This window comes from Pelodiscus sinensis, chromosome 16 (genome assembly GCF_049634645.1).
Source record: "Pelodiscus sinensis isolate JC-2024 chromosome 16, ASM4963464v1, whole genome shotgun sequence".
Lineage (NCBI taxonomy): Eukaryota > Metazoa > Chordata > Testudines > Trionychidae > Pelodiscus > Pelodiscus sinensis.
Genome location: NC_134726.1, coordinates 26,660,020 through 26,687,707, shown reverse-complemented (window position 1 = coordinate 26,687,707; position 27,688 = coordinate 26,660,020). Strand labels below are relative to the sequence as shown.

Below are 27,688 nucleotides of genomic sequence, written 5' to 3'. Positions count from 1 at the left end.
ACACCCTGTAAAAGAAGATGCATACTCAGCATTTTTTCTCATCCTTGCTGTAGACAGGAACTGTCCCCTATCATAGTCTGATATCTAAATGAAAAGTTTTTTTAAAATTTGAAATCTTACAGAAAGATTGGTGGCATTGGTCATCTATCTCCCCCACTTTCTGCTAGTCTCTGCCTGTAAAATGTTGTCAGTTATAATAGCTGAATTTTTAAGTGCTGAGTATACTTATGTAACATTTTTCAAACAATATATCAACCCAAAAAAGCCACCTTGGGTGTTATAATAAATGATTTAGAAATGCCTTTAAAGTCATAGTAGCTAAAATATTCAGTGTCTTCCCACACACATCAAATACCACTGAAAGATTTGTGGCCATTTTCCAGGAAAAAATTCTAACACCTTTTTTATAGATACCTTATGTGTACATTTTTATGTCAGTTGAAACTAACCAACATATATACAATTTGCTATAATTTATTATTTAAATCAGCACACAGAACTTAGTCTAGGTATGTAGTGTAGCTGCAATGGTGATTAAGTGCTCTATAACAGATAAATATCTACCCTAAACTACATTCCTGGCAGTTTTTCAAATTCAGTTCAGTTTCAACTTATGGGCTCTATAGTGTTTCATAATTAAAATAGCAAAACAGAGCTTGGAAAGAGTGGGTGGAGTTGCCTACTGGCCTGATTGGTACCTTGTCTGTAAACATAACTTTAAAAAACCCAAAGAAATATATTCTATGAATATTTGAAAATTTTCTGTGAAGATCAGTGATTTAGCAGAATTTTAAAATAGTATAAATCAAATTGCGTAAATATTATCTAACTTTAAATATTCAGTTTTCCAAGAGTTAACATGAAACCCTTTAAAACTACAGTGGAAATGTGCATTGCTGATTTCAAACATGAGAGACCCAATCATTAAAAACAGCTCCAACTTACCCACTATTTTCCTTGTGAGCCTGTCTTTTGCGTTGAGCATGTATTTTTATAAGTTTCAGCTGCTTTAGACTGTGTATTGTACTGAGCTTGCAGGTTCAAAAGCTTTCACAGCAGTGGCTGACGTTCTATCCGGTAAATGTACTTCTTGCTGTATAAGATTCCATTTTTTCTTTTCTCTTTCACCATTTAACATCCTTCCACTGTAAAATTCATTCCTTTTCCGAAGTGTTGGATGATGCACTTGTCTGTAGAAGTTCTTCCAGGCAGGATTCAAATTAAAAACAACCGTTTCATTTTCTGAACTCCGTAGGAGAGCAGAGAGAGCATAGAAAGCAGAAGGAAATTTAAAATGCTACCTTCTCTCCACCCCTCTCAAAATCTTCTGTGTGCTGAAAATGAAGTAGTTTGTCTTGGTGTTCAAAGTTTAACTTTAGGGAGACGGAGAATGTGCAAAGCAAACTGAACGCTGTAGTAGAGATTTCTCTCTTCCCCCACTGGGCCCCATGCCGACTGTTTTTATTGATTTCAATCACTGGAGGCTAGCTAGCTCTCAGAAGAAACACTGTGTAATGTGTTCTTTCCTGGCTTTCATTAAAGAAACTCAATGCAGTGTGGTCACGCTGCCGAGCTTGCCTGGCAACCTGCCTACTCTCTGTGGTACTTCTTTCATTGGAGGAAACCAAGCTCTTGTTTTCTTCTCCAGCAAGAACTTCAAAACATCTTATTCTCTGTTTCTACCTTTCCTAAGTCTAAACTGTTCAATATTTGGGGCAGTTTTATCCACACCCTCACAGAGATAACTTTGTTGCTGATGATGCAAGCTCTGAATACTGGTTGTTTATTCAAATGTTCCCATAACAATCTCAGATTCCTTTTATTTGAAATCATTCTGTTTCATTTATTCTTTTGGGGGGCTAGGAGAGGTTGGATTAATTATACAAATCTAAGTACTGAATAAATGGGTAAAAATGTTTTTTCTGACCTTGTTCTGTCTTCTGCTACATTACTATTTCATCAGAATGAGATATTTTAATTAAGTAAAATAGTAGTACCAAATCCTGTCAGTGCCAGAGTTTTAGGCTAAGCAAAGGTGCTTGTTTTTGTTCTTTAGAACTGTATTGTGGTCAGAATAAAGAAACCGAAGTATGATACAAAAAAATGAGAAATAAAATACTAATTCTTGTTTCAGAGATCAATTTCAGTACTTTAAAGGAACATATATAGGGGTGGAATTAAATTGATGCAGTAGTTTCTGCAAATATTTTTCTCCAGTGTGCACTTAGTCTTCTGTGTAATTTAAATTTACAGTTTTGTTTTTATTCAGCATTTCTCATTGATAACATTTTGTATACTCTTCAAAAGCATGTTTTTAGATATATGAAATAGTTAAGCTTTTAATTGGCCATGTTTTGATGTCACTAAGATTGCATGCCTGTTGAACTCAATTTTAATTGCAAATGATACCTGCTTCTTGTTTGTGGGGGATACAGTAAATACTACTGTATGTTTCTGTGTGTGCGCATGCACTTTTTTCCTCTTCACATATAAAAGCTGAAAGAATCCAATTCCTGGACCAGAAAAAATAAAAAACCTTGTTCTCATTTAAATCTGGCTTCATGCAGAACTTACTTGAGGTTTTTCCTGCCTGAAATGCATCTATAGAAACCTTTCCAAATCAAGTTAACGTAATTTGGTCTCAGTGTTTCTGTTGTCAAGAGTTATAAGATTGCAAGAACAATTTAGCTTTTATGAACATTCATTTTAAAGAAACAGCACTAATTTATTTATTTCTACAATGTGTTACTTTAGAAATATCTTTTATTTTGTCTAGATACTGCTATACATTTTTAGAATTATTTACTGGATTCTAAGCATATTATTATGGGCCTAAAATCAAATCCAATAATTTTCTTTATAAAGTAAATTTTGTATTATATGAAATGCAGTCTTTAAAATGTCCAATTATTGAAACGCTTACACAGCAAGGGGTAAAGGCTACTTTGATTTTAAGTCTGATCTCTGCATCTTCGTGAAACTTAAATGCTCTTTATGCTCATACTTTCTCTGTTCATAAGGGGGTGAACTACAGAAAATGTTTTAAAGTAGTTAGAGTGTGAGTTTTTTTTAATGTAGTTTCTGTAGTTATAGTTACAGTATAATTGTTTGGCAAAGCCTCACTTAATAAATCATCTATCAACCTTTTCATTATTAACCCTGCTTTTGAGAGTTGTGTAATTCTGGTCTGGTTCTTTGCAGCTTTTAAAATATATTTATAGGTGTTGGAATTTTTTAGCTGGAAAATGGCCACAAATCTGTCAGGATTTGGGGGGGGGGGGGGGGGGAGACACTGAATGTTTTAGCTACTCTGACTTTAAAATTGAGGGGCAAAAGACTTCATTAATGAAGTCTTTAAAATGAAATTAATCGTATTTGTGGTCACTTGTGTGAACAAGTCCCTTTTGGCATCACTTTAATGTAAAAAATAATGGCAGTTACACACTGCTTAAAACCAAAGACCAAGGCAATTCAATGCTTCTACTAGAAGCAAAATGGGAGTAGTGTCTCATCTGCTTTGGGGAAATTTGTTGTGTCCTCAGTATATTTGTCATTGTTGGTCAAGTTAAGATTTGTTCATCTGAATTTTTGTTGGTGCTTCCTTTATCTCTGTCATATCTCTTCCATGTCCATGGTCTTCCATTCCCTTGTCTTCTGCTGTGTGTGCTAGCAGAAAAGAGTGCAACTCCATTGACATTTGTGGAGCTGGGTCCTGCACCAATGGTGAATTTGACTTTCTTCCTTTTTTGTGCCATTTTGTGGTGTTGTTCCTTGTCTTTAGCATTGTGTATCTCCACTGTGGTGTTTCTCATCCTCTGTTCTTCCCCATTCTTTGTAATCATGTCCAGTTCTGTAAGGGTGACCCAGCTGTAGTCAGTGAGACACAAGTAGCTCTTCTACATTCCTATTTGGGTCCCAACGCAGTATTCTGCAGCATTAGAAATCTGTGTGTTCTTGACCACGGCAGAGCAGCTAAATGTGCAGCCATTTGGCTCTGTTTGTGCTTGTTGTTGCCAGAGGTTGACAAGGCCATCGCATAGAATGGTTTGGCAAGCAGAACAAGAAACAAAGAACACAGTTTAAAGACAGTTGTGATCCAGAGCCTGTCTATTTGAATAAAAATTAAGTTCCCCTGCAATGGTCTTTTCTTTAGAGACCACAAATTTAATCAACTTCATTTTGTTGCAATCACACAACAGTGACAGTTCAATGATGGGAATCTTGAAGCAGGCGACTAAAGATCATGGGCCTTTGGAATAAATCCTTGGGTATTATCTAAGTGCAAAGTGTCCTGGAATTTAGGTTAATGGTAATTCTAGAAAATAAGTAGGTAATGAGAAAAAATCTTGTTTAAAAAGCAAAACTGCTTTCAGTTTGCAGTGTAGTCCAGTGCAGTCTCTTGTACCTTAAAACCATACATCCAACTAATCTTAAAATGCATCTTCTCTTTTATACTATGGAAATATGAGGAACAAATATGTAACCTTCCATCCATCTATCTACCAGTTATTCTTCAAATATACATTTGTTGTTATGGGGAGACATGACAGAATCAATCATAGATCTATGGGGAGGGGAGCAGTCAACAGACTTTCTGGGTCCCTGAGTAAGGTGGGGAGATGGGTCCATGCACCTCAAATGGGCAGGGCTAGGGCATCCCCCAAGCTGTCAGACCTGCCTGCAGCTCACTATGCAGAGCTCCAGGGGCAATTTTAAAAGGCCCAGGGTTCCAGCTGCTGCTGCTGCCACAGTTGCAGTGGTTGCTGGGAGCCCCAGGTCTCTCTGAATCCTCAGGCCCAAAAGCAGTTGCCCCTTTCCCTCCCCCTCATTTGTGGACCTATAGATATACCTTTATTATAATTGCATTCAGTTTACTGCGTTGTATGAATTTTATTGGGCAGATCTCTCAGCCATTAGTTTTTGTTGGAAGTGTAACTGGGCTTTGGAGTGGTGCGCATATGAACAGACAGCCCTTCTGATTTTCTTCTGCTTCACGACGGTAAATCTATAGTTATTCCTATTGACAACATTTTTTTTAGGGTTGCCAGGTGTCCGGTTTTGAACCTGACAGTCCAGTATTTAAGCTTTCTGTTCGGGAAACAAATTGAGAAAATATAAATGAGAAAATATAAATGTCCAGTATTTTCTAAATAAGATGTAATGTAGACTGTGATGTAATGTCAAGTGTGTCCAGTGTTTTTGTTGAAACCATCTGGCAACCCTACTTTTTTATGTAACCCCTAACTAGCCACTATGCGCAGCATATAACCCTTCAAGTCTTCCCGTTTGCTTCCTTTGGATTTCTGAGTGCAGTCTAAGGTGCTAGTGATGATCATTGAATCCCTAAAGGATCTGCCAGCTGGCTCTTAGAAAGATTGTATGGTGAGGTTTTAGATGACAGTTAAGATCTACTAGAATGCACTGTTGGTTCCTGACTTTATACACTGGGATAAGTAGAAGGTCTTCCTCAGCTGATGACTTTTGAAACTGATTTTATCCCTGACAGACCACTACAGCCCAAGTCTGACTGACTTGAGCCAAGTAGGGAGAGGTGTGTCCCACAGGAAGCATTCATGTATGATTTGTTTGTCTCTGATATTTTTCGTGAGAGAAAATAGTTTAATGTCAACCCTCATAAATTGCCTTATGTGATTTGCTGAGTTCCTAGCTGCTGTTGCACGGGGCCCTTAAAAAAAGTGTCAGTTAAGAAAGCAGCATTGCAGTTTTGTGATGCATATTTATGACCTTCCTCAACTGCAGGTGATGTTTCAACATCCCCTTTCTGTATCTGATGCACATGAATCTGTAACCTGAATTATTTTACTAGAGCTGCTTATAACATATATTTTAATATTTTATTTCAAAAACATTTAATTTTTTTGATATTTTAAAATTTTCAGTGTGATTAGTGTCAAATCTGATGTTGATGAAAGGCCCTAGAAACTAGTGGTGGCCGAGAAACTGAAGTTCCCTGTAGATGAATGTGGCTTGAATAATGTATTGTGTGAGTTTCACCACGCTGCCCAACCAGTGCTCCTCAATGGTATTCTGGAACAGGGGTGGGCAATAATTTTTGATGAGGGGGGCCACTCCAAGATTTTGGAAAGTGGTCGAGGTCCACACTCTTCCATGATATTCATGGAGATGCGGGGTCTGGGATGGAGGTTGGGTGCAGAAGGGAGCTTGGGGTAAGGGAATAGGATGCAGGAGGGAGACTGGAGTCTGGGAGGGAGTTGGGATGAAGCAGGCAGTTATGACCTAGGGCAGGGGACTGGAGTGCAGGGGCTTGGGGTGTGATCTGGGGTAGGAGGGTATTGTGATCTGGGGCAGGAGATTGGGGTGCCAGATCTGGGAGGGAGTAACGGGGACAGGGGGGTTGGGTATGTTGAGGGGGGGGAAGAGAGTTGGGGCAGGAAAGGGCTGGGGTGCCAGAAGCAGGCTGTGGCCAAGAGACTGCCTTGCCAGCTGCCAAACGGGCCTGCCTGCAGACTTAAAATGTTCCCCAGCCTTCCTGCCTGGCCATGTGCTTCAACTGAGCCCACTAGAGGGGGCGTGATTCTTCTTAGCTGCCTGTTCTTCTAACAAGCAGCTCCCATTGGCTGGTTTCTGCCAGAAACCGGCCAATGGGATTGTGTTGGGGGCGGGGCGGCTCCTAAAACTTCCCCCCTCGCCTCCAGTTTTAAAACAGAAATGGAGCCCTGCAGCCGCTTTTCTGCATGGCACATGAGGCTGCAGGGCAAGCAGCAGAGCCTGCCTGGGGCTTCCTGCTGCCTCTGTGGGCTTGATCCGGCCCACGGGCCATATTTTGCCCAGGCCTGTCCTAAAAGGACCATTTCTGTGAAGGTTATGGATGGTATTTTACTGGCTCTTTGCCCATTCAGTTCTTAGCCTGTTGTCTTGATCAGCCAATAAGGGTGCTAATTATTTTGTAACTATCTGGCAGATAGGAACTAAATTTAAATAATCACTTATTTTATCAAAGCCTGTTCAATAGCTGTCAGAGTATAGGGCCTTTTACTTGTTACAGACCTGTTTCAAATTATAATCTATGACTTAGATATATAGGGTTCCATCTTGTATTATCAGTGTGTAGAGCTAGCTAGTCCCTTATCGTTTTATGGTTTCCTTATGTATATAATGTTTTCATTTCCACTAAGAAACTTTAGTATTGCTGTCATGTTTAGTAGATAGAAGTGATTTCTTAAAGACCGTGACTGAATTAGGAAGGAGAACGTGGTATTAGCCAAACTCTGTGTTAATTTTTATATGGCTAGTACTATCCCAATGCCATAAATTTTGAAAGCCTTCTTTTGCTATAGTATGGTTATTTGGAAATATTGCACAGTTATTTTATAGTGATATATAGGAATTGCTTTGCCCACCATTGAAATGTGGCCATCTCTGGAGCAAAACAAATGCAACACCATTAAATAATTTAAGAGAAGAAATGAAGAAATAGAGACAGAGACAAAGAAAAAGAAATAGAGATGTTTTTCATTCAAGCACTAACCTACCCTGACTTTGTTTAGATTGAGATCTAATGAGTTCACAGTCCAAGGTGGTATAATAGCTTGCAGCAGGCTTTGCAAATAAGCAAATGTATTGCACGTGTTTTAAATTTACGACATAAACAAATGTATCACGTGCAGATATGTGCATTTATGTTATAATTATCTTTTAAAAAGCACCACATGTTACCATGCGATTTTACAAAGATGGAAAAAGACAACTGGAAATATTTATAATCCCAATAAAACAAGTGAAATCATGATTTATTTTCATTGCTCTTTAAAGATGAGGCCAAACCAAATCATCGGATCTGAACCACTCTTCAAACTTTGAGGAAACTGGTTTCCTATCCTAGCTTTGTACAGTATGGCAGCTATGTCTACACTAGTGAGCTAGAGCGCTTACAGTGGCACAGCTGTACTGATGGAGCTGTGCCACTGTAAGGTCACTCGTGTCAGGAAAGAGCTCTTTAATTGACATAATAAAACCACCTGCAATGAGCAGTGGAAAACATAACACTGTGCACACTGCTACTTACACCAGCATAACTTATGTCACTCAAGGGGATGGAAAATTCACACCACTCACTCAGCAACATAAATTTTACACACATAAATGGTAGAGTAGACATAGCCCAAGTCTTTCAGTATGTCAGGGAAATTTCTGTTTGCAACCAAAAAACTCCTGACTCCCAATCTCAGAATCATATTTGTAAGCCAGTGTTCTCTCTAAATTTTTCCATCCATGTGTGGATTTTTTTCCATTCATGTACGGAATAAATTTTATGTATACCCAAGTCATGGGCAAATGTGCACCACCAATATACATACAGAGTGGGCATTCTGTTAATCAGTTGGTGGGGATTTGAATTTCTCCTGAGTGATCACGCAAGCGCACAGCTCTTACAGGGAACTCTGGCATCAGCCACACATGCGCATCCTAGATATTTTGGCCTTGGAAAGGGTTCAGAAAAGGGCAACTAAAATGATTAGGGGTTTGGAACAGGTACCATATGAAGAGAGGTGAAAGCAACTGGGACTTTTCAGCTTAGAAAAGAGGAGACTGAGGGGGGATATGATAGAGGTATATAAAATCATGAGTGGTGTGGAGAGAGCGGATAAATAAAAGTTATTTATTAGCTCCCATAATAGAAGAACTAGAGGACACCAAATTAAATTAATGAGTAGCAGGTTTAAAACTAATAAAAGAAAGCTCTTCTTCACACAGCGTGTAGTCAGCCTGTGGAACGAGGCTGTGAGGGCTAGGACTATAACAGAGTTTAAAGAGAAGCTAGATAATTTCATGGAGGTTAGGTCCATAAAAGGCTATTATCCAGGGGATAAAAATGGTGTCCCTGGCCTCTGTTTGTCAGAGGCTGAGGAAGGATGGCAGGAGACAAATCGCTTGATCATTGTCTTCGGTCCACCCTCTCTGGGGCACCTGGTGCTGGCCACTGTCGGCAGACAGGCTACTGGGCTAGATGGACCTTTGGTCTGACCCAGTGCGGCCGTTCTTATGGTCTTATCCTTCTTCTCATCTTCGCTGCACCTCCATTTCTTGCCTTTCTCATGGGCAAGCGAAGATTACATCAGACCCCATCTAGCCCCTGTAGCCTCACAGCTCCTCTCCATAAAGGCACAGATATAACCCTATTGACTCCACTTGCACATACCTTATTCACACCACTTACAGACAGGATAGAATGTTACAGAGCTTAAAGACTGTACAAGCAATAGCTGGGAGTTACAAAGCTTGAAAGAAGTTGCAGAACTTGAAAGTTACATATCTTAAAGTAACAGAGTTTACAGGACTGGCAATGGCTGAAACTGACATGACTTATAATACAAAAAGTTATGTGTCTTACATTCACAATATACTGGATTGGGCGGAGGTTTTATACAACAGAGATCAGTTTAGTCTTTGAAAGCATCAGGTTGGGGAAATGAGTCAGAGTAAATTTGGGCAATATGTGAAGCCAGACAGAACAAATGTTTAACTTTCAGCAGGTGTCTTTGGCAAATCAGGCTGGTTTCATATAGGTATTATATAATCTACTGTGTCTTTTCCTTTGCTTGTAAATCATACGGACAGCATTTAGCATTGATACTGTGATTTTCATTTTAAAATATTTCACAGTCATTCACTGAATGACATAATTAGTGGCATCAAGGATATATAATTTAGCCAGCTTTTTATTATAATAGGTTTTCTTTGTGCACAGTTCTGGTTTTGGTCTTGGTGGGAGGATTGAATGGGGACTTGGGGGGGAGGAGAGGAGATGGTTGTCGGGATATTGGGGGGGGGCGAAGGGGGACAGTGGGAGTGTTGGAGGGAGATATTGGGCTTATTGGTGGAAGTGCTAGGGGCAGGCAGTAAGGTGTATTGAAGGGGCTGAGGTGGGGGGAATGCTCCTTGAAATTCATTTGAAAAGGTTGGTCTCTGACTTTTTGGCTTACACTCATTCTTAGATATTTAAATCTAATGTACAATATGAGCTAGATTTCATACAAATGTTCATTGAAAGACAAACTCCTGGTTTCCACAGTACATACATTTATAAAACCTGATGAAGCTAGTATGAAAGAGTAAAAGCTCAGTGTAATTAAAAAGATTTCTGTGAATTATAAATTTCCTTGCATATTTATAGCGAATGTGTTGGGAACTTTGAACAGAAGCCTGGGTGGATCATGTTTTAATCAGAATGGATTATAATAGGTTGTTCTGTCAAAAGGGTAACTTGATGTATAAACTCTAACTTTCTTAACACAGGATAAATTCCAGTCCAAAGTGAGAACAATGCTTTTGTTTCAGATGTCACTAAAGTGCACTAATTTTATGCTTGAAACAAATGTTGTCAGCGATTGGGATTTCTATTTGGATATAGTTACGTGGATGCCACAACTTGTATTGTTTTTACTGAAGCAGTATGGAGAGGGATAAAGAGCTTTTTGATAATGTGAGGAATGTGTGGGGGAAGGGAAGATAAAAGATTTACTGTAAGTATGTGAATGCAAGAGGCCTCTTTATCAGAACTGTTTTACTGATGTGCCACAGTCACTTTATTTGAAAGCTTCATGGCTCAAAGAGAAAAGTAAACACATTCATTACATTATTTTCAAAAGATTAAATGTGTCCTCTGTTGGACAGCTGCTATAATAATCTTTCACAAACATTTTAAGAATGACTACACTCTATGTTTTTCCTGGGTTTTGCATGGCTAGATTGTTATTTCAGTAAATACTACAGCAGCTTATCAAGTGAAAACTTCACTTCCTGTAAAATAACAATTTTCCTGCCTTCATCCTACACACTAGTAATAATTCTTTTCAGCATGAGTTAAAAAACCTCTTTAACACAAATGCTATACAATACTGCCTACTAAAGTTGATTGATTTTTCTAAGTGTTTGTGTATGTGCATGCTGGTTACAGCCTATGCTCAAGAAAGCATTTTAGAGAAATAAATCTCCTTTTCTTAGATTTTCCCTCATTTATTAAAATATTTGGGGGTTTTCTCCATCTTGTTGAGATCAGTTTAGTCTTTGAAAGCACCAAACTGTGGATGTGAGTCAGAGAAAACTTGGATGATTTGTGAATCCAAACAGAAAAAATGTGTTGTTCTCAGCAGGTGTCTTTGGCTCACCAGGTTGCATCTAGGTATGTTTTATCTAACATCTCTCTTCATAGAAAAATAATAATAGTACTTAGCCTTTACATTGTGATTTTCATTTTAAAACACTTCACACACATTCATTGATTGACACATTAAGGGTTTGGCCTTTATTAAAGAAGTATAATTTAACCAGCCTTTTATTAGAATTGGTTATCTTTTTGTGCAATTCTCATTTCTGTCTTGTATGCTGGATATTCATTCATATGAGGTGAAAAGGAGACACAGGGAATAATTAATTATCTTGTTGGTGGATGTGTTCAGTTTGACTTTGGTTAGCTTCCTATGCTATAGTATATAGATATAACAATGTCCCTTGGAATAATTTTTTCCCTGCTTTGCAAGTATGTTAATGTAGGTACACAATTGAAATTCTCCTCACAGGGGATTCGTGTTTAACAAATTTGATCTCTTGTTATACATGGTTTCTCAAAGCTAAAAAGGCTATTATGGGGCCTGTTACACACTTGGCCGAGTATCCTATCGCATGGTCACCAGACTGCTTATAATCACTTTTCTCCATTAAATCCAAAATGCTTTCAAGCCAGCTGGACCTGCGCACAGTCCAGACATGGCCTGTAGTTCTGGCCTGTTGTGAAGATTCCCAGGATACAGACTCACTGCCTGGCCCCATCTTAGGACATGGGACTCTGCAGTCCAGCTGCCCTAAGTCTTGGAACCAATACTGAACACTTCCCCTCTGTCCTGAGTTCCTGCTTGCTTATGCACACTTATCCCAGGGATCTACCCTGTGGGGACTCTGGTTCATCCTCTTTCTTTAGGGACATCTGTCCAGTAAAGAATACGTGCTTTGCAAATGAACTTCTTAAAAACACAGTCTTTATTTCACACTTCTAGCCCACTTAATTAGCCTCATTAGCACCGGCACTAGAGTCTGCTCTCAGTATCTTCTATTCTCCATGGTCCAGCTGTTACTGATCAATTACCTGTAAGACGGTATTCTCCAGTGTACAAAACACACTGTTTCCCAGAGATTTAGGAATCTTGGCACCTATAGAAAATTAGATTTAAAATGCTGGGAACACAGAATCTCCATCAGATGTAAAAGGAGGCAGTGTCTCTCTGGTGAGTAGGGTGTATTCACTATACAGTTTGCATCTGTAGAAGATACCAAGATTCTGACATCTACAATCACTGTGTGAGAAGAAGGGTGAAAGAGCAATCCCCACCAGTTTCAGTCAATGGGGAATTTTCATACAGGAAAATAAAAATTCTTAAAATGTTAAACTATTTTCTTTGGCGTAATATTGATGTAATATTACACCAACTGGAACCTCCCATACCTTTAGTTTTATAATCAAGAACAACTAGTTAGGAACACCAATAAGTTATTTCAGTGGAATTCAACATTCATATTGGGATATATTAGTGGGATTGTTGTAAGTAAGACACACAAAGTATTTCTTCTGCTCCGCTCCATGCTGATTATAGAATCATAGAATACTAGGACTGAAAGGGACCTCGAGAGGTCATTGAGTCGAGTCCCCTGCCCTCATGGCAGGACCTAGTACTGTCTAGACTATCCCTGATAGACATTTATCTAACCTACTCTTAAATATCTCCAGAGATGGAGATTCCACAACCACTCCAAGGCAATTTATTCCGGTGTTTAACCACTCTGACAGGAACTTTTTCCTAATGTCCAACCTAAACCTCCCCCGCTGCAGTTTAAGCCCATTGCTTCTTGTTCTATCCTCAGAGACCAGGAAGAACAAGTTTTCTCCTCCTTGTGACACCCTTTTAGATACCTAAACTGGAATAGGCCTAAACTGGAATACTGCGTCCAATTCTGGGTGCCATATTTCAGGAGAGATATGAATAAATCAGCAGAAGTCCAGAGAAGAGTAACACAAAATTATTAAAGATCTAGAAAACATTGTCTATAATTGAAGATTTAAAAAACTGAGTTTGTTTAGTCTGGAGAAAACTAAAAGGGGATACAATAACAGTTTTAAAGTGCAAAAAAGGCTGTTACAAAGAGGAGGGAGAAAATTGTTCTCCTTAACCTCAGGACAGGACAGGAAGCAATAGGCTTAAATTTTAACAAGGGCAGCTTTGGTTGGACATTAGTAAAAAAACTTCCTAACTGTCAAGGTAGTTAATCACTGGAATGAATTGCCATGGAAGGTTGTGGTATCTTAATCACTGGAGATTTTTAAGAGCAGGTTAAACAAACATCTGTCAGGGATGGCTTAGACCAGGGGTCAGCAACCTTTCAGAAGTGGCGTGCCGAGATTTAACTTATTTGCTTCTATTTATGGGTCTGCATGCCATTGATACTTTTAAAGTCAATAATAGTCCTACCTACATTTTAGCAGCTTCAGTAATAAATGAATTAAGATGCAGATCTTACCGTTTGGTGTGATCCTTGGCCTTGCTTTCCTTGCTCAGTTCTCCAATCTCAGGCTTTGTAGTTTGATACTTTAAGCAGCACATGAGCTACTGTCTACAGCGCCACTCCACCAGTGATGATGACAGAAGAATGGCAGCCTGATCCCCCACTGCAGCAGCAGCCATTGCCAGAGCAGCTCCCTGGCACTCCCTTGACACATCGGAGCCCCACGGTCTGCCCCAGAAGCAGCTACCATGTGGCCCTAACCCAGTTTTGGCCCTTCCCCAGCGCTGAAGCTGGGGCCACGGTTGTGTGGTGACTTGCCAACTGTCCTGGGTGGTGGTCCTGGCTGCCGGAAGATCCGCTGTTGCAGCCATGCTGTCCCAGGCTAGTTCTGGCCACCGGAGGAGCCGAAGCCATGACCATGCAATCCCACCAGCCTTGGGTGCTGGAAGAGTCACTGCTGCGGACACGCAGTCCTGGGATGGCCCCAGAGGAGCTGCTGCTGTGGCTATGCAGTTCTGGGCCAGTCCCAGAGGCCAGAGGAGCCGCTGTCGTGGCCACATGGTCCCAGGTCAGCCCTGGAGGAGCTACTGCCATAGCCATGCAGTCTTGGGTTGGCCCCTGAGGCCGGAGGCACCGCTGACATGGTCACATGATCCCAGGCTGGACCTGGATGCTGGAGTCATCGCTGCTACAGCCATGCGGTCCCAGGTCAGCCCCGGAGACGCCACTGCTGTGGCCACACAGTCCCAGGCAGGCCCTGGATGCTGAAGGAGCTGCTGAGGAGCCTCTCCCTCAGCCCCAGCCACTTCAGTCCCAGTGCTGCCTCCTCCCACCGTCGCCAGGTGCATGCAGCCCAATCTGCTACCTGGGAATTGGGAGGGCTCCAGCAGCAGCGCAGATTCCCTAGTGCATGGGGGAGGAGAGGGCGGCTGAGCTCCTCACGTGCCACTTAAAATTGGCTCGCATGCCACTTACGGTATGCATGCCGTAGGTTGCCACCCCCTGGTCTAGACTCTAGATGGTGCTTAGACCTGCCATGAGTGCAGGGGACTGGTCTAGATGACCTCTCAAGGTCCCTTCAAGTCCTATGATTCTATGAATTACTGCCTATAAGTTTATGAACAAATATTTTGTAAGATTGTTGGATTCTTTTATATAAGCCTCATCTTTTGCCACGTAACACTTTTTACTGTGTGTACTCTGAATGCATTTTATACTTGATTCTTCCTTCCTGAGATGTAGATGTATTCCATTTCATGCACTTCATAGCTGCCAAATACATAAGCATACTGCATGCTAACATTTGAGTATTTTGTTGCTTCTAGTAATTCTACTTTCAGTGTGAATAGCTGTTCTATCTTCCAACATAAAGAAACTCCAAGCAGGGGAGGGCAATCAGAGGAAGTGAAATTTGTTTAGATTTGCATACAAATAAGTTATTCATACTGAAAATGAAATCATTACCAATAACAAAAACCATAAATATATCACATGCCATATTTACTTGGTATACATAAAGTATATGAAATATAACACTCTCTTTCCACGCAATCTTTACACTGCTGAAAAAAAGACACAAGAAACAAGGTTCAAATTCTTGGTCTTCACTCACAACGTACAAGGTCTTCAACACCCAATGGCCCTGGACCCAAGATATTCAAATTACTTAAAGCTTCAGGATGAAGACCGTAAATGATGACTCAGTTCCTCTGAAACAATGGAACTCTCTATTACAAAAGTGAAGCTCATTCTGCAGGAGACAGAACTTTGTCGGGAGTTGGTCCAAGACAGTGGAAGATACACAAGCAGTGTACCCTGTAACCTGTGCATTTGTGCGGACCCTTAGGAGAGATTCAAATGCTGACCACCCGATCAAAAGAGTGTCCACAGCTAGTTTGTTTGTTTGTTTGTTTCTGCTGGTGGTGCACATTTCCATATTCCAAATGTGTTCTGCACATGGATGGAAAAGATTGAGGGAACATTGTATGCAGGAACTAAGCGCAAACCTCTCCATCTTCCTCCTCTGGTGCAAGGCACTTTTCTTCAACACAGGCTTCTCTCATACAAATGCGTAGCAACATATGTGTATACGTATTTTAAAAAAAACAACCTACCAAACCAAAACATTTCACTGCGCCTCTTCTCCTTGGGGAGTGAATGAGAGAACAAACAGCAGGTGACACGTATTAATCATGCCAGTTAAAGTACTAGGCACTCAGTTATTGTGATAATGAGCTCAATATAAAAAGCTGTATAGAATAGAACAATAATTTGGTATGTTTGCTCATTTGGTGGTTGGTGGTTGGTTATTACTTACAATAGCATTTGACAGTGCAGGAGATTGATAGAGTATATAGTCAAATTACCAACTTGAATTTCTCATATGAAATATTTCATGAAGTCTTCAGTTCAAGTTACTCTTGTATTTTATTTCAGAGAGCAAAAAAGGTGGAGAAGGAGGTGGAGGACCTTACTGCAGAGGAAAGGAGGACATTAGAAAGAAAACTGAAGAAAGAACGTAAGAAGGAAGAAAAAAAACTAATGCAGGAAGCTGGAATTGCTGCAAAGAAAGAAGAGCCCAAAAAGCCATCAGGAGCTGAGCTAGCACTGGAGTATTTAACTAGGTGAGAAGCCCAAAGCCTATGTAAAGCTCCCTATGAAAAGTAATGTGTAGGCAATATCAGAACTCCAGAACAGAGTGAACTAAGCTATAGGACTTAAAAATAAATGTTTACAGATAAATGCAAAATTAATGTTTCATCAGAGCTGTCATGGATAAAATGGTCTATTCCATATTGTTATTTTATTATTTGTATTGCAGTAGAAGCCGGGGTCTCAATCAAGGCCCTGCTCTGATAGGCACTGAACAAACACATACAAAAAATTGGGTTGCCTGGCATTCTGTTTTCAACCAGAATGCCCAATTGAAAAGGGGCCCTGGTAGCTCTGGTCAGCACAATTTACCGGACCATTACAAGTCCAGCTGGTGACACAGCAGGACGAAGGCAGGCTCCCTGCCTGCCCTGACTCTGCACAGCTCCTGGAAATGGTCTGCATTTCAGACTCTTAAGTGCAGGGGCCAGAAGTGGCTCTGTTCACAGGCCCACCTCAAGTACCAGCTGTGCATCTCCCATTGGGTAGAAACTGCAGCCAATGGGTGCTGGGGGGTAGCTATGACACAGAGCCCTCAGGCCCCTGCTCTCAGGAGTTGGACATGAAAGTGAGTGAGCTTGGGGTGAGAGTGAGCAATAGGGGGAGAAGAGGATGGAAAGAGCGGGGATAAGGCCTCGGCAGGGGCAGAGCTTCCGAAGTTGTGGGGACAGAGCAAAAGTATTTGGTTTTGTGTGATTAGAAAGTTGGCAACCATAAGGAAAAAGGTAGCCCCCACTCTGAAGATCATACAGTCTAAATATTCCTAGAATTGCTTCACTTTCAAAGATTGTTGAGATCTTGCTAATGAAAATCACTAAATAGATTGCATTGAGAGAACTTCTTCTATTTATTTAATCTGTCATTTTAAAATAGGACCGTTGCTTTTAACCTCTATGTAATAAAATTACATTAAATAGTTTGAGATCATGCAGTATTACTTAATTTCACCCAAAGCAATCTATGACGTTTGGAAGTTATAAATTAGATGCACTAAACTTTGTTTTAAACTTCGTAAAATACAAAGCCTTATATTTGCATACCACGGGTTTATAATTACATGCCAAGTTAAGTGATTGGTTTCAGACTGCAGATAGTTATTTACTATAGTGAGCATATTTGTATGTAAAATTCGAGCATAAAGCAAAGCCTGCGCTTACAATAAAAACAAATGTGATGAAACTTTCATAACAAGCTACAGCCAATTAGACATTATGGATAAACAGGAAAGTAGTGTTTATTTCTTTCCAAATTGCAAGCTACACTTTACCTCTAAAAATTCCAGAAGTTTTGCATGTTACAAAGAATAGGTTACCAGTTGGAATAGCCCCAGTGTTCTATTTCTGGTAATACTTAAAACTGGAGTTCTCAGACAGTCTGAATGGTTGCTTACAACTTACAACTTTCAGTGGGGCAGAAGGAAATTAATTGCATTCCAGACTGGAGGACATGTGCATTTTTGTTACATAAACTTCATCATGGAGTGATAACAAAATGACAATAATATTTTCAATCTGGAAAACATCTGGGATACTTCACCATTGTTTTGAACTGCAATTGGATTGGCAGCTAGCTACCATCTGTTTCAACTGTACTCTGGAATGTATGTTGGGGTGGATATGGAGATAATGGTTTTCAGGATCGGAAAGCAAAGGAACAAGCTGTGGTTTTTTTGGTGAATAGTCTAGTAATCTTTATGGATTTTTGCCTATTTAGATACTACATTATGACACCTGAGAGTATTTTTTCTTTGGGGTTAAATAAATGTAGCTACAAGGGTTTCACTTGGCCTAATGCTAAATTACCATTTGAAGATGTTTAACTATGGCAGGTACAGTTTGGTCAGGTAATAAATAGACGGAGTCCTGTGGATATAGGATATCAAGGGGATCATTGCATAAACCACTGACTTGTGTCTAGTAAGCTTGACAAAAGGGCTCCTAAGATGCTGAACTGCAGAGCAAACATGTTAATGTAGGTTTCCAACCTTGAACTCCAGTTAGCAATCCTGCTCTAATATAAATTACAGACAAATCTGCCTAATCTTTATTCATTTGGGAAACTTCCTAAACCCCTACAGAAGAGCAACAACAGCCTGAATTTAAATTCATCACAAAGGAGCATGTGTTTTTAGTCCCCCCAAAAATCTAGAATGAAATACTGGCCCCATATAAATCAATGCCTCCTTGTAATTGAAGGAATTTAAGTCACATTAGCAAAAGTAACAGCTTAATAACTGTTTTCTAATGCTTGGTTATATTACAAAGAAGAAAAACACACTGTATTTAAATATCAGATGTAACACACCTTTATCCTGACAAAAACCTGGAAACTGAAAGGTAAGATGCAGCTTACATCTTTAGTTTACCATGTCTGAAAATGAAAAACAAGCATGACAAATGCCTGCTTAGAACATTTTCTGCCTTTTCTCAAATCTGAAATGTATGTAACTTTATTTTTTTGTGTTTTAACTGTGCTTTTAATTATCCTATAAATATAAGGTATACAACTGCTGTGTACTACTACCCTAACAGGTAAGAGCTTTGAAGGTTGTCAATATTTTGTATTCATTGATAATGACCTAGTGATGAGGAAGCTACCAAAATATTTAGTTTGGAAAAGCATCCCAAAGCTTAGCAGCTGAACATGTCTAGTCTTGTTTGATCAAGAAATTAGTCTGTATATCTTCTAAGAACAGACTTTCTCTTCAGAGTTCCTGTTCTTGGTTTTAGCTGCAGTGGAAAGCTCATGAGAGTGTTGGGTTTTTCTTAATTCTTTTGGTGTGTTGGTATTTCTGCTTCTAATTCTGGGTGAAATCAGGAAGTGTAGAGGGGCATTAAAAAAGTTAACCAAACTGTTTCTGGCTTCCAAAACGTCAGGTAGTCGTTTTATCTGAACTTACTGGTCCTTCTAAATTATGGATCCTCCTGACTATTATTCAGATATGTGGGGTTTTATGCGATGGCCAACTATCAAGATAAATCAGTTCCAAAGGGAAACTCATAAGTTAATGTCAGCTAGCAATCAGTATGCCAAAACTGAACTTTGGAGAAAACCAGGTATTCATCTCACGCGCAGGTCCCTTGAATGAGTTTACATGCTCCAGTGCAGATCAAAAGCTTTGAATTGCTTTCTGTTCATTAGTGCGAGGCCAGACAACAAACGGGCTGTTCCTTTTTACTGCCAGTGATGGTAGCTGGAACTTCCCTATGCTCTTCTCTTCCTTCACAAGTAGATCAGAGCTCTTGCTTTTATTGTATATAGTTGTAGGTAGTTCTCTTAGTCATAGTTAGTTCTTAGTTAGCAGTTAGTTAAGTTTAATTTAGGGCGTCCTCACCCCCCTTCTGCTCAAGCCGTTCCTGGGGTATACGTCATTCTCTTGGATTCAAGGCTTGCCAGCCGTGCATCAAGCACATGTCAAAGAGTTACCCTCATTCTTTCTGTCTGAAGTGTCTGGACGAGGGTCACCAGAAAGATAGCTAAAGAATCTGCAGGGAATTTAGGCCTTGGACAATAAGGGAGAGAGAAAAGTATCTCCCTATTGTCCTCGTGAAGCTGACTGCACAGCCCCAATCTGACCCTAGCACTGTGGAGATGGTGCTTAATATGTCTTCCTCGGTGTAGAGCACCCTGGCACTGGTGTCGAAGGACAAGGTGCCTAGAAAAGAAACAGGCAGAGACCATCATTGCTAGTGTTCCCTCTAAGCCAGTGTTTCCCAATGTTATTTGCCCAAGGAACCCTTTTCAGCTTGAAAAGAATTTCAAGGAATCCCTACGGTTGCCAGGGTAAAATTTGTTGAGAAAAAAAAAAAAAAGACTCTCCGAGTTCTACCGCAAAAAGGTTCTGTCTCTTTAAGAGGAGGCGGGGGAGTGCCGAGTTCTCGTGGAACCCTTACTTTCGCTTTGCGGAACCCCGGGGTTCCGCGGAGCACCAATTGGGAAACACTGCTCTAAGCTATGCAGCAAGACAGCTTTACAGGTGATTAATCAGCCCCACCCAGTCAGAGGCTCAGGACTCCATGCATGGAGCTGACTAACTGGACCCGGCTGGTTAATCACCTGTGAAGCTGTGCTGCCTCGCAGCTTAGAGGGAACACTGATCATCGCCATGCCACTTCTCACAGCCAGGTGACCTCTCAGCTCCAGTTGTAATTCCTGTGCCACAGAAAAGTGAAAGATATGGGCACTCCCCACCTGCAAAACCCAGTGACCAGCCAGCACCAGTACTGTAATCAGGCCTTGAGATTGAAGCCCGGGTGATGTCCACGTCCACTCCTGCCCAACCAAGGCAGTTGAGTCTGGGCCAGCACCATTCACGAGTGCCATCAGAACATCTACCTATGCTGTTGGCATCCCAGGCTTTTCATGCAGCACAGGATGTAATGCACCTAACAGAACCATTCTCACCGCTGAGGCAAGATTCAACATGGGCCCTTTCAGCCGCCAGCAAGGCCACCGGGGCAGTCAAAAGGGATGCAGGCAAGATCCCCCTCTCTGTGCCATTCAAGAGACGATGGTCTTCAGCATCGGTGAGATCAGCATTGAGAAGTGTGACTCCTCCATGGTCCTTATACTGAGTCAGAATTGGACTCCTACAGGTCTGGCATCGCTGGCAACAGATGATCTTCGTCCCAGCACTGTCAGAGGCCTCATCCCACTCAGCAGCTGCTCCAATGGCAGAATCCCCCGCAGTGGCCTTTTTGGACCCCTTGGGCCTTCCATCAGGCTCAGAACAGGAGCCATGTTTCACGGTCTGGGGCAGCATTGGTGGTCTTCATACCACATCAGCCACCAAATCCATCTTTTCATTTTGCTTCCTCCCAACTGTCTCCATTGTACTGCATGTGGTCCTGTATCACTACTCTAACCTCCATCATTCCCTCTGTGGCTTATGATACCCGGTGCTCATGTAAGGACTAAAAGTCTATATTACTTTCTGCCTCCATGCTGTGATGTTTTGTTTATGTGGGACAAAACTGAATTAATCTTTTTTTTTTTTTGTAGCCATATCACATTGCAAGATTGTTTAATTTGCTTTTCACAATAATGCTTGGTCTCTTTAACGATTATTCATTCTCATAATAATGACAATATAGGCTTGCCCATAGACCTACCAACTTTGTTCAGATTTGCTTGCAATGTTGTTTTAGCTGTGTTAGTCTGAGGATATGAGAGAAACAAGGTGGATGAAGTAATATCTTTTGTTGGGCAAACTCTGTTGGTGAAAGGGACAAAATTCTGAGCTTGTACTGCTTAGACCTGAATAAGAGCTATGTGCAAGTTCGAAAGCTTGTCTTTTTCACCAACAAAAGACATTTGTCCAATAAAACATACTAACTCACCCACCTTACTATTCGAACAGCCATTACTTCCCATTTCAATGTGGCACTAGGAAAGTTGCAGGTAGTCCTGGCTTGCCATAATCAGAGATGGGTTTGCATATTAATATATAGAGATGGTGGGGTGATCGTCTTTTCCCCTTAATCTGATTTACAAAACTGTACATTGAGAACCACATGAATGTCACCTTATACTCCCAATAGTATAAGGTGAGTATAAGGTGTAGCACACAACTTTTGCCCATTTCATCAAGATGTTAAACTGCAGCCGACATGGTTATTTTCTGTCCCTATCAATCTATTCACTGCACTTTTGGATTCAGTTTTCTGCATCTTGGTGGCAGCTGACAAAGTGGACTGCTTTTGGACCCAAGCCAGTGTTTCCCTAACCTCAAAATGTCCTGCTGCTGGAATATTGTGCAGCTGTTGTCAACTTTTGTTTCAGAAGGATTAGTAACTACACGGAGTAGCTGCTCTTTCCATTTGCAGTATAACATGCTTTGCTGCAACTCCACAGACACGTTAACATCTACACTCCTTGTTTTCTAGGCTCATGGCTTATGTATATCTTGTTTCTTTTCTACTCCTCAATATGCTGGCAGGGAATCAATAGTTCAGGCTGTGCCTCAGGAAGGATTCACCAAGAGGGAGGGCTAAATGCATTAATCCATGAGCTGCCACTGGGCCTAAAGCGAGATAGTGCAAAAAAGAAAAAAAAAGCCACAGCAAATATCAGAGTCCAGGTCAACTGACTCAGGCTCACACTGTGGGGACAAGCCATGTGGATGGGAAGAAACAATAGATGTGGTATATTTTGACTTGGGGCTTTTGATAAACTGTCTCACGTGACCTTGTTTACTCACATAAACAAAGTAGGGAAGTACAAGCTAGATGGCGCTACTGTAAAGTGGGTGTAGAACTGGTTGGAAAATCATTCCCGGATAGTAGTCATGAGTGATTCACAATCAAGCTGAAAGAGAACAGTTCTCAGTCAGGTTCTATTCGGTGTCTTCATCAATGATTTAGATAATAGAGAGTACACCTATAAAGTTTGCGGACCAAGCTGGGAGTGGTTTCATGTGCGTTGGAGGATAGGATTATAATTCAAAATAATGTGGACAAAGTGGAAAAATGGTGAAGTGAATTTAATCCTATTTACTAAAGACAGATGTAAAGTACTCCACATGGTGGGAAATGACTACATATGAAGGAGTACTGAGGAAAAGGATCTGGGGTTATAGTGCACCATGAGCTAAATAGGGGTCAACAGTGTAACATTGTTGTAAGAAAAGCAGATACTCTGAGATGTATTATCAGGAGAGTAGTATAGGGATGTAAGCAAGTAGTGGACTAGCTGATAAGCCTAGGCTTGTCGGTTAGTCGAGTTGACTACTCGCATCCTCCCTCCCCCACTGCCTCTGTATGACCAGTTTTTAAGCTGGCTCTCCCCACCACCATCTCCATGGTGCCACCTGCCCCTTGCCCCCCATGCTGCTGCCTCTATCAGAGACAGCAGTGCGTGGGGAGTGGAGGCGAGGCTAGGGGAGGCTGCTGCAAAGCAGTCTCTACCCGTGGTGGGCCTAGGAGCCTCTGGGACCCCCACTGTCATGCTGCTGCCAGACTGGCAGCCCCACTCAGTCCTGGCTCGCACCAGGTCCAGGTCCTACTCCCACTGTGGCTCTGCAGTTTAAACAAAGTAGGAGCCAGGCTGCCTGCCCACCTGGTTGTTACTACATTTAAACTGCAGAGCCACAGTGGGGGTAGTTCCCGGGCACAGAGCAAGCCAGGACTGAGCGCTTCTTCCCTTATCGACTAATTGTATAGTTGATAAAAATTCTATCAACTACACAGTTACCAAATGACCCACCTTTTAATATCCTTAGTGTAGTAAGCAAGACACTAGAAGTAATTCTTCTGGTCAGAGTTTGACACAACATACCAATGTAGATGTTCCTGCTGGAGCCCCACTCCTCCAATCTGGTAAAAGTCTCGGAGCCCGGGTAAAACTAGCGCTTCTGTTTAGCTGTCCTGATTCTACCACCTTCCCATCCAGCACCATTCTGAGAGCTATCCAAGCCCCTTCCTGCACCTATCCAATGCAACAGAGGTGGCAGCTACTCTGTGCTGCCAAAGTCTCCTCTCCTGCTGGATTTTCCACTGCTGGACATCTGCATGAAAGTCTGCATTGACACAGATCTACTGTTAACACTGTTCCTCTTACCGTGCTATGTTTGCATCCATTTCATCTTTGGGATCAATATCCTGAACTCGTGTGAAGCATGGGAAACATTTAATTTTCTTTATAATGAGTTTCATTTTTATATTGTATCGGACTAACAAATAAATAAACCATTGTGGGCTGCATCCTACGGAACCACAGTAAGAAAAAGAATCTTAAGTAATTAGTTAAATCCACCAAGTCTCTTTGAGTCTCACTATGTGCTTCGTAAGGAACCAGTTCTATCAAAATTTAGACCTTTTGATGACCTTTTCATGTGGCGCTGAGCAAATTAGCTTTCTGCTCCAGATGATCTAATTTAATCCAGGATACTTAATGTTAAGTACCTGATGAAATGTCCTTTCTTGCCACCCATCCAGCAAGCAAGGTTATTTTAAACTTAATATTATTTGGTTTGACCTGCTATTGAGGGGAAATTGAATATACAACCCTCCATACTTCCCAGGATCTTAAACATGTTATTTCAACAGGTATATTTGTAAATGCTGATGGTGATACTACTTCAGTGAGTCCCTCTAGCTGAAGGGAAATTTGCTATCAGACAAAATCTAAAACCAACAAACTAGTGGTTTTTGTTTATTTCCCCCATATTATTAGTTAACATATTATTAGTTCCATTTTACTTTTGGAAAAATGCAGCCAAAAGTAAGAACTATAAGCAGTTCTGGGCTATTGTCAGATATCTGTTTTTATCAAGGATCCCATGAATTACCTCAGCCACATCTATAGCATTCTGGGTACTGATGCTGACTTCCAGGAAGACAAAATCATATAATCAAATATCCTTCCCATCTCTTCCTATATGGTGTTTCAGTTAGATACATCTCAAGAATTTTGGATGTTAAGAGTTACTAGCAGGCTGTACCCTGTGCTCACTACACTTGCCAACTCCCACTTTGGTAGCCAGAGAATGAGAGAGCATGATGATGTCATTTGGTTACCCAGCAGGAAAAACTTTTTTATATATCTAGACATAAAATGTCAGAAGAGAAACCTGATTGAACTCATTAGATTAATTTCCATTCTGAAATAGACACATATGAGGGAGTAGTCCTATTTTTAGTAGCATCATGTCCTGAAAAGAAAAGAGAACATGCCAAAGGTGATTCCGTAACTGTTCCCTACCAAATGCCTGTCCCATCTCATAGCTCTCTTTTTAGGAACTAAATTTGTAGTCTTAGGCAACTGAGTTCCTGGGTTCTAGTTGCGACAAGAAGCAGAAATTCTGAGATCATGTGGTATTTCAAACATAGTCTGAAGAAAGAAATATCAGAACCTCACTTCTTGTGAGATTTTCAAGTCAAATTTTGTGGGCTTCAAGGGTTCATCTCATTCATATGAGGTTCAGTGAAACAGTCTAATTTCTGGATGTTTATCTGAACCAAATCTTTTAAGATACAGTTATTAATATTCTTTTATATAAAACCAGTCTACCTTTTGTATGGAGCAGGTTTGGATTAGCTCACTAACGCTGTGTCTAGACTGCAGAGTTTTTTTTTTTAAAAGTAGCCTTTTTCGAAAAAACTTCATCTGCGTCTAGACTACAGCCGCGTTCTTTCGAGATTAAATCGAAAGAATGCGGCTTTTCTTTCGACGGTGGTACTCATTTCACGAGGAATAACGCCTTTTTTCAAAAGCGCTCTTTCAAAAAAAGGCGCTATGTAATGCAAACTGTGCTTTTTCGAAAGAGAGCATTCAGACTGCCTGGGTGCTCTCTTTCGAAAAAGCGGCTTGCTTTTTCGAAAGTACTGGATGCAGTCTAGATGCTCTTTTTCGAAAGAGGCTTGTAGTCTAGACGTAGCTTAAGCTGTTTGCCTAGTAAGGAAAAAGCTGCAGAGGCGGTTGCCACTTTTAAGTTTGTAAGAATCAGTAGCTGTTTGATCAGCCCATCATGCTATTTAGTTTATGGCTAAAGCAAGAGACTTTTTCCTATACTCTCCATAACCATAAATGGTTGCTCAGTTTATAGAAAAAGAAAAAATAGAATAAGAAATTCTAATCCTGGTTTGCAGTTTGTAATCAATTTTTTCTCTTCTATGAAAGTTTGATTTATTTTATGGAGAGTCAAAGCATATTTCAGTAAAAACTGCAAAGCGATTTACTTTGAAACCCACTCCACGCCTCCCTGCACTCCTACCCTTGTGTCTGTGTGAAGTAAAGCTGTCAAAATATTTACACAATCTTTTGGTTCAGACATTCTCTTTGGAGAAAATATTTTATATTAATAATATCATTAACACAAAATTTTAAGTCCTTTGGATATGATAGCACTTGAGTCGAGAATCAACTGTTGAAAATTATAAATCAGCTAAATACCCACCATTAAGTGGATTTCTATTACTATTTTTAATAATAATGTCCTCTATCTCCACCAAGATACAGTGCTTTTCCATAGTACCGTCCATAGCTTTTCACAGCAGCAATCCAGGAAAATTTTCAGTGTTGCTTATGGGATTCTAAATAGTATAGTGAAACTGACCAGAATCTTGTTAATGTCACTTTTTTGCTGCTTGGCAAATCTGCCAGGAGGGGCAGAAGCATTGGAGTGGTCTGTCTGCAGATTAGATAAAACAGTACTACATCTGATGATGTTTGCAGGATTGTCTTCATAATTATAAAGGAGTTTGCTTTGAAGCCTCCATGCTTGCCAAGGAAGGCTTTCCATTCATTGCTGGTGAACAGATTTGTGTCAAGTTTTATTTTACTTGTATTTTTTTTCACTTTAGTAGGATCTTTAAAGCTCAGCATAAACTTTCTCAGATAAAATATAATGATTGTAAAAATGTTTTATCAGTGGAGTTGACCATTACAGGCGTTAAACCCATAAATACTTTGACCAAAATAGTTAATTTCTCTACCTAATTCTCTTTCCTGTCAAGAAACTGCTTGATTTGCAAACTTAATTCCAAAAATTGAATGCATTCTTTCATAATTACTCTCATTTCCAGAAAATATAATTTGGCATAAATGAATTTTCTTGGCAATTTATTACAGTCCATTGAATATAGTCATTAGGTACCTTTGCTAGTTGGTATTCATGTTGCATCTGCTTTTATATACTGTACAATAAGTGTAGAGTCACAAAACATTTATGTGGCCAACTGCCACTTTAGAAGCCTAAATCCCAGAATCAGGCACCACTCAGATTCATAAAAATCCCACTGAGCTGCTACATAATACTAAAATTGTCATTGTCTGCATTTTTTCAGTCAAAGTTCTCTCTGTACATTTGTGCTCCAGCCTCATGCTTGAGCCCCAGCGTGGTGTATGAACTGGAGGAAGATAGGCATTTCTTTAGCTAGCCTGCCTGTGGTGCATAATTCAGTATGCATCTCAGATCTCTCATAGCAGATCGAGCCCCTGTAGGTCAGAGTATACAAAATGGGGAGGGGCCAGAGAGAGAGGAGGCCCTCCCTCATAATTTTTAGCTAAGTGGTTAGGTACTTACTTGGGGTGTTGGAGACCCCTGGTTAAATCTCCCCTTTACCTGTGACAGAGGAGGGACTTAGGGAACTTCCATCTCTCATGAGTGCCCTAGTTACTCATCTGAGACAGGCTGATGTACGACTCCCTCGGGTCTCTTCTTTTGAAACCATTCCACTGTGGATATTTAATGAAAGACTCATTGGACAAGCGAGAGAGAGAAAGCAAGCATGAGGGTGACTCTAAAGCTTGGTAGTTAGTCTCATCTGCAAGGGGTGAGAGACCCTTTCACTGCTCAAAGGGAAATTTTAATTGAAAAAGTTGAAAAGACCTTTATAAAATTTGCAAGATATTATAGAGAGGTGCAGAAACAGAAAAATATGCAGCATAAAGCCCATCTAGATTAGGACTCTTCCTTCAAATTACCTGGTGCCTCAATTCCCACTGAAGATGTGTGTGCTGAGCACCTCATAGGATCATCTGCCTCTCGTCATGCAACGTG

At 40.6% G+C, this 27,688-nt stretch overlaps 2 protein-coding genes across 12 annotated transcripts in view; one reads left to right on the top strand and one right to left on the bottom strand.

Moving 5' to 3' along the window:
• The window catches only part of GPR146 (G protein-coupled receptor 146), an 89,111-nt gene extending 87,416 nt beyond the window's left edge, over nucleotides 1-1,695 (bottom strand). For 3 of the 7 annotated variants that reach the window (XR_012896168.1, XR_012896167.1, XR_012896166.1), the window contains exon 1: nucleotides 946-1,695. The gene's annotated coding sequence lies outside the window, so the exon portion shown is untranslated. The remainder of the gene's footprint in view (nucleotides 1-945) is intronic. The other 4 variants (XM_075899561.1, XM_006112844.4, XM_075899563.1 and 1 more) reach the window with 2 other exon arrangements.
• Nucleotides 1-27,688, top strand: part of CHLSN (cholesin) — a 236,458-nt gene that overhangs the window by 187,953 nt on the left and 20,817 nt on the right. For 4 of the 5 annotated variants that reach the window (XM_025178724.2, XM_014580942.3, XM_006112849.4 and 1 more), the window contains exon 3: nucleotides 15,973-16,160. The exons of the other annotated variant lie outside the window; for it this stretch is intronic. In XM_025178724.2, coding sequence (XP_025034509.1) covers nucleotides 15,973-16,160 — 188 coding nt within the window. The remainder of the gene's footprint in view (nucleotides 1-15,972; nucleotides 16,161-27,688) is intronic. 5 annotated transcript variants of the gene reach the window in all.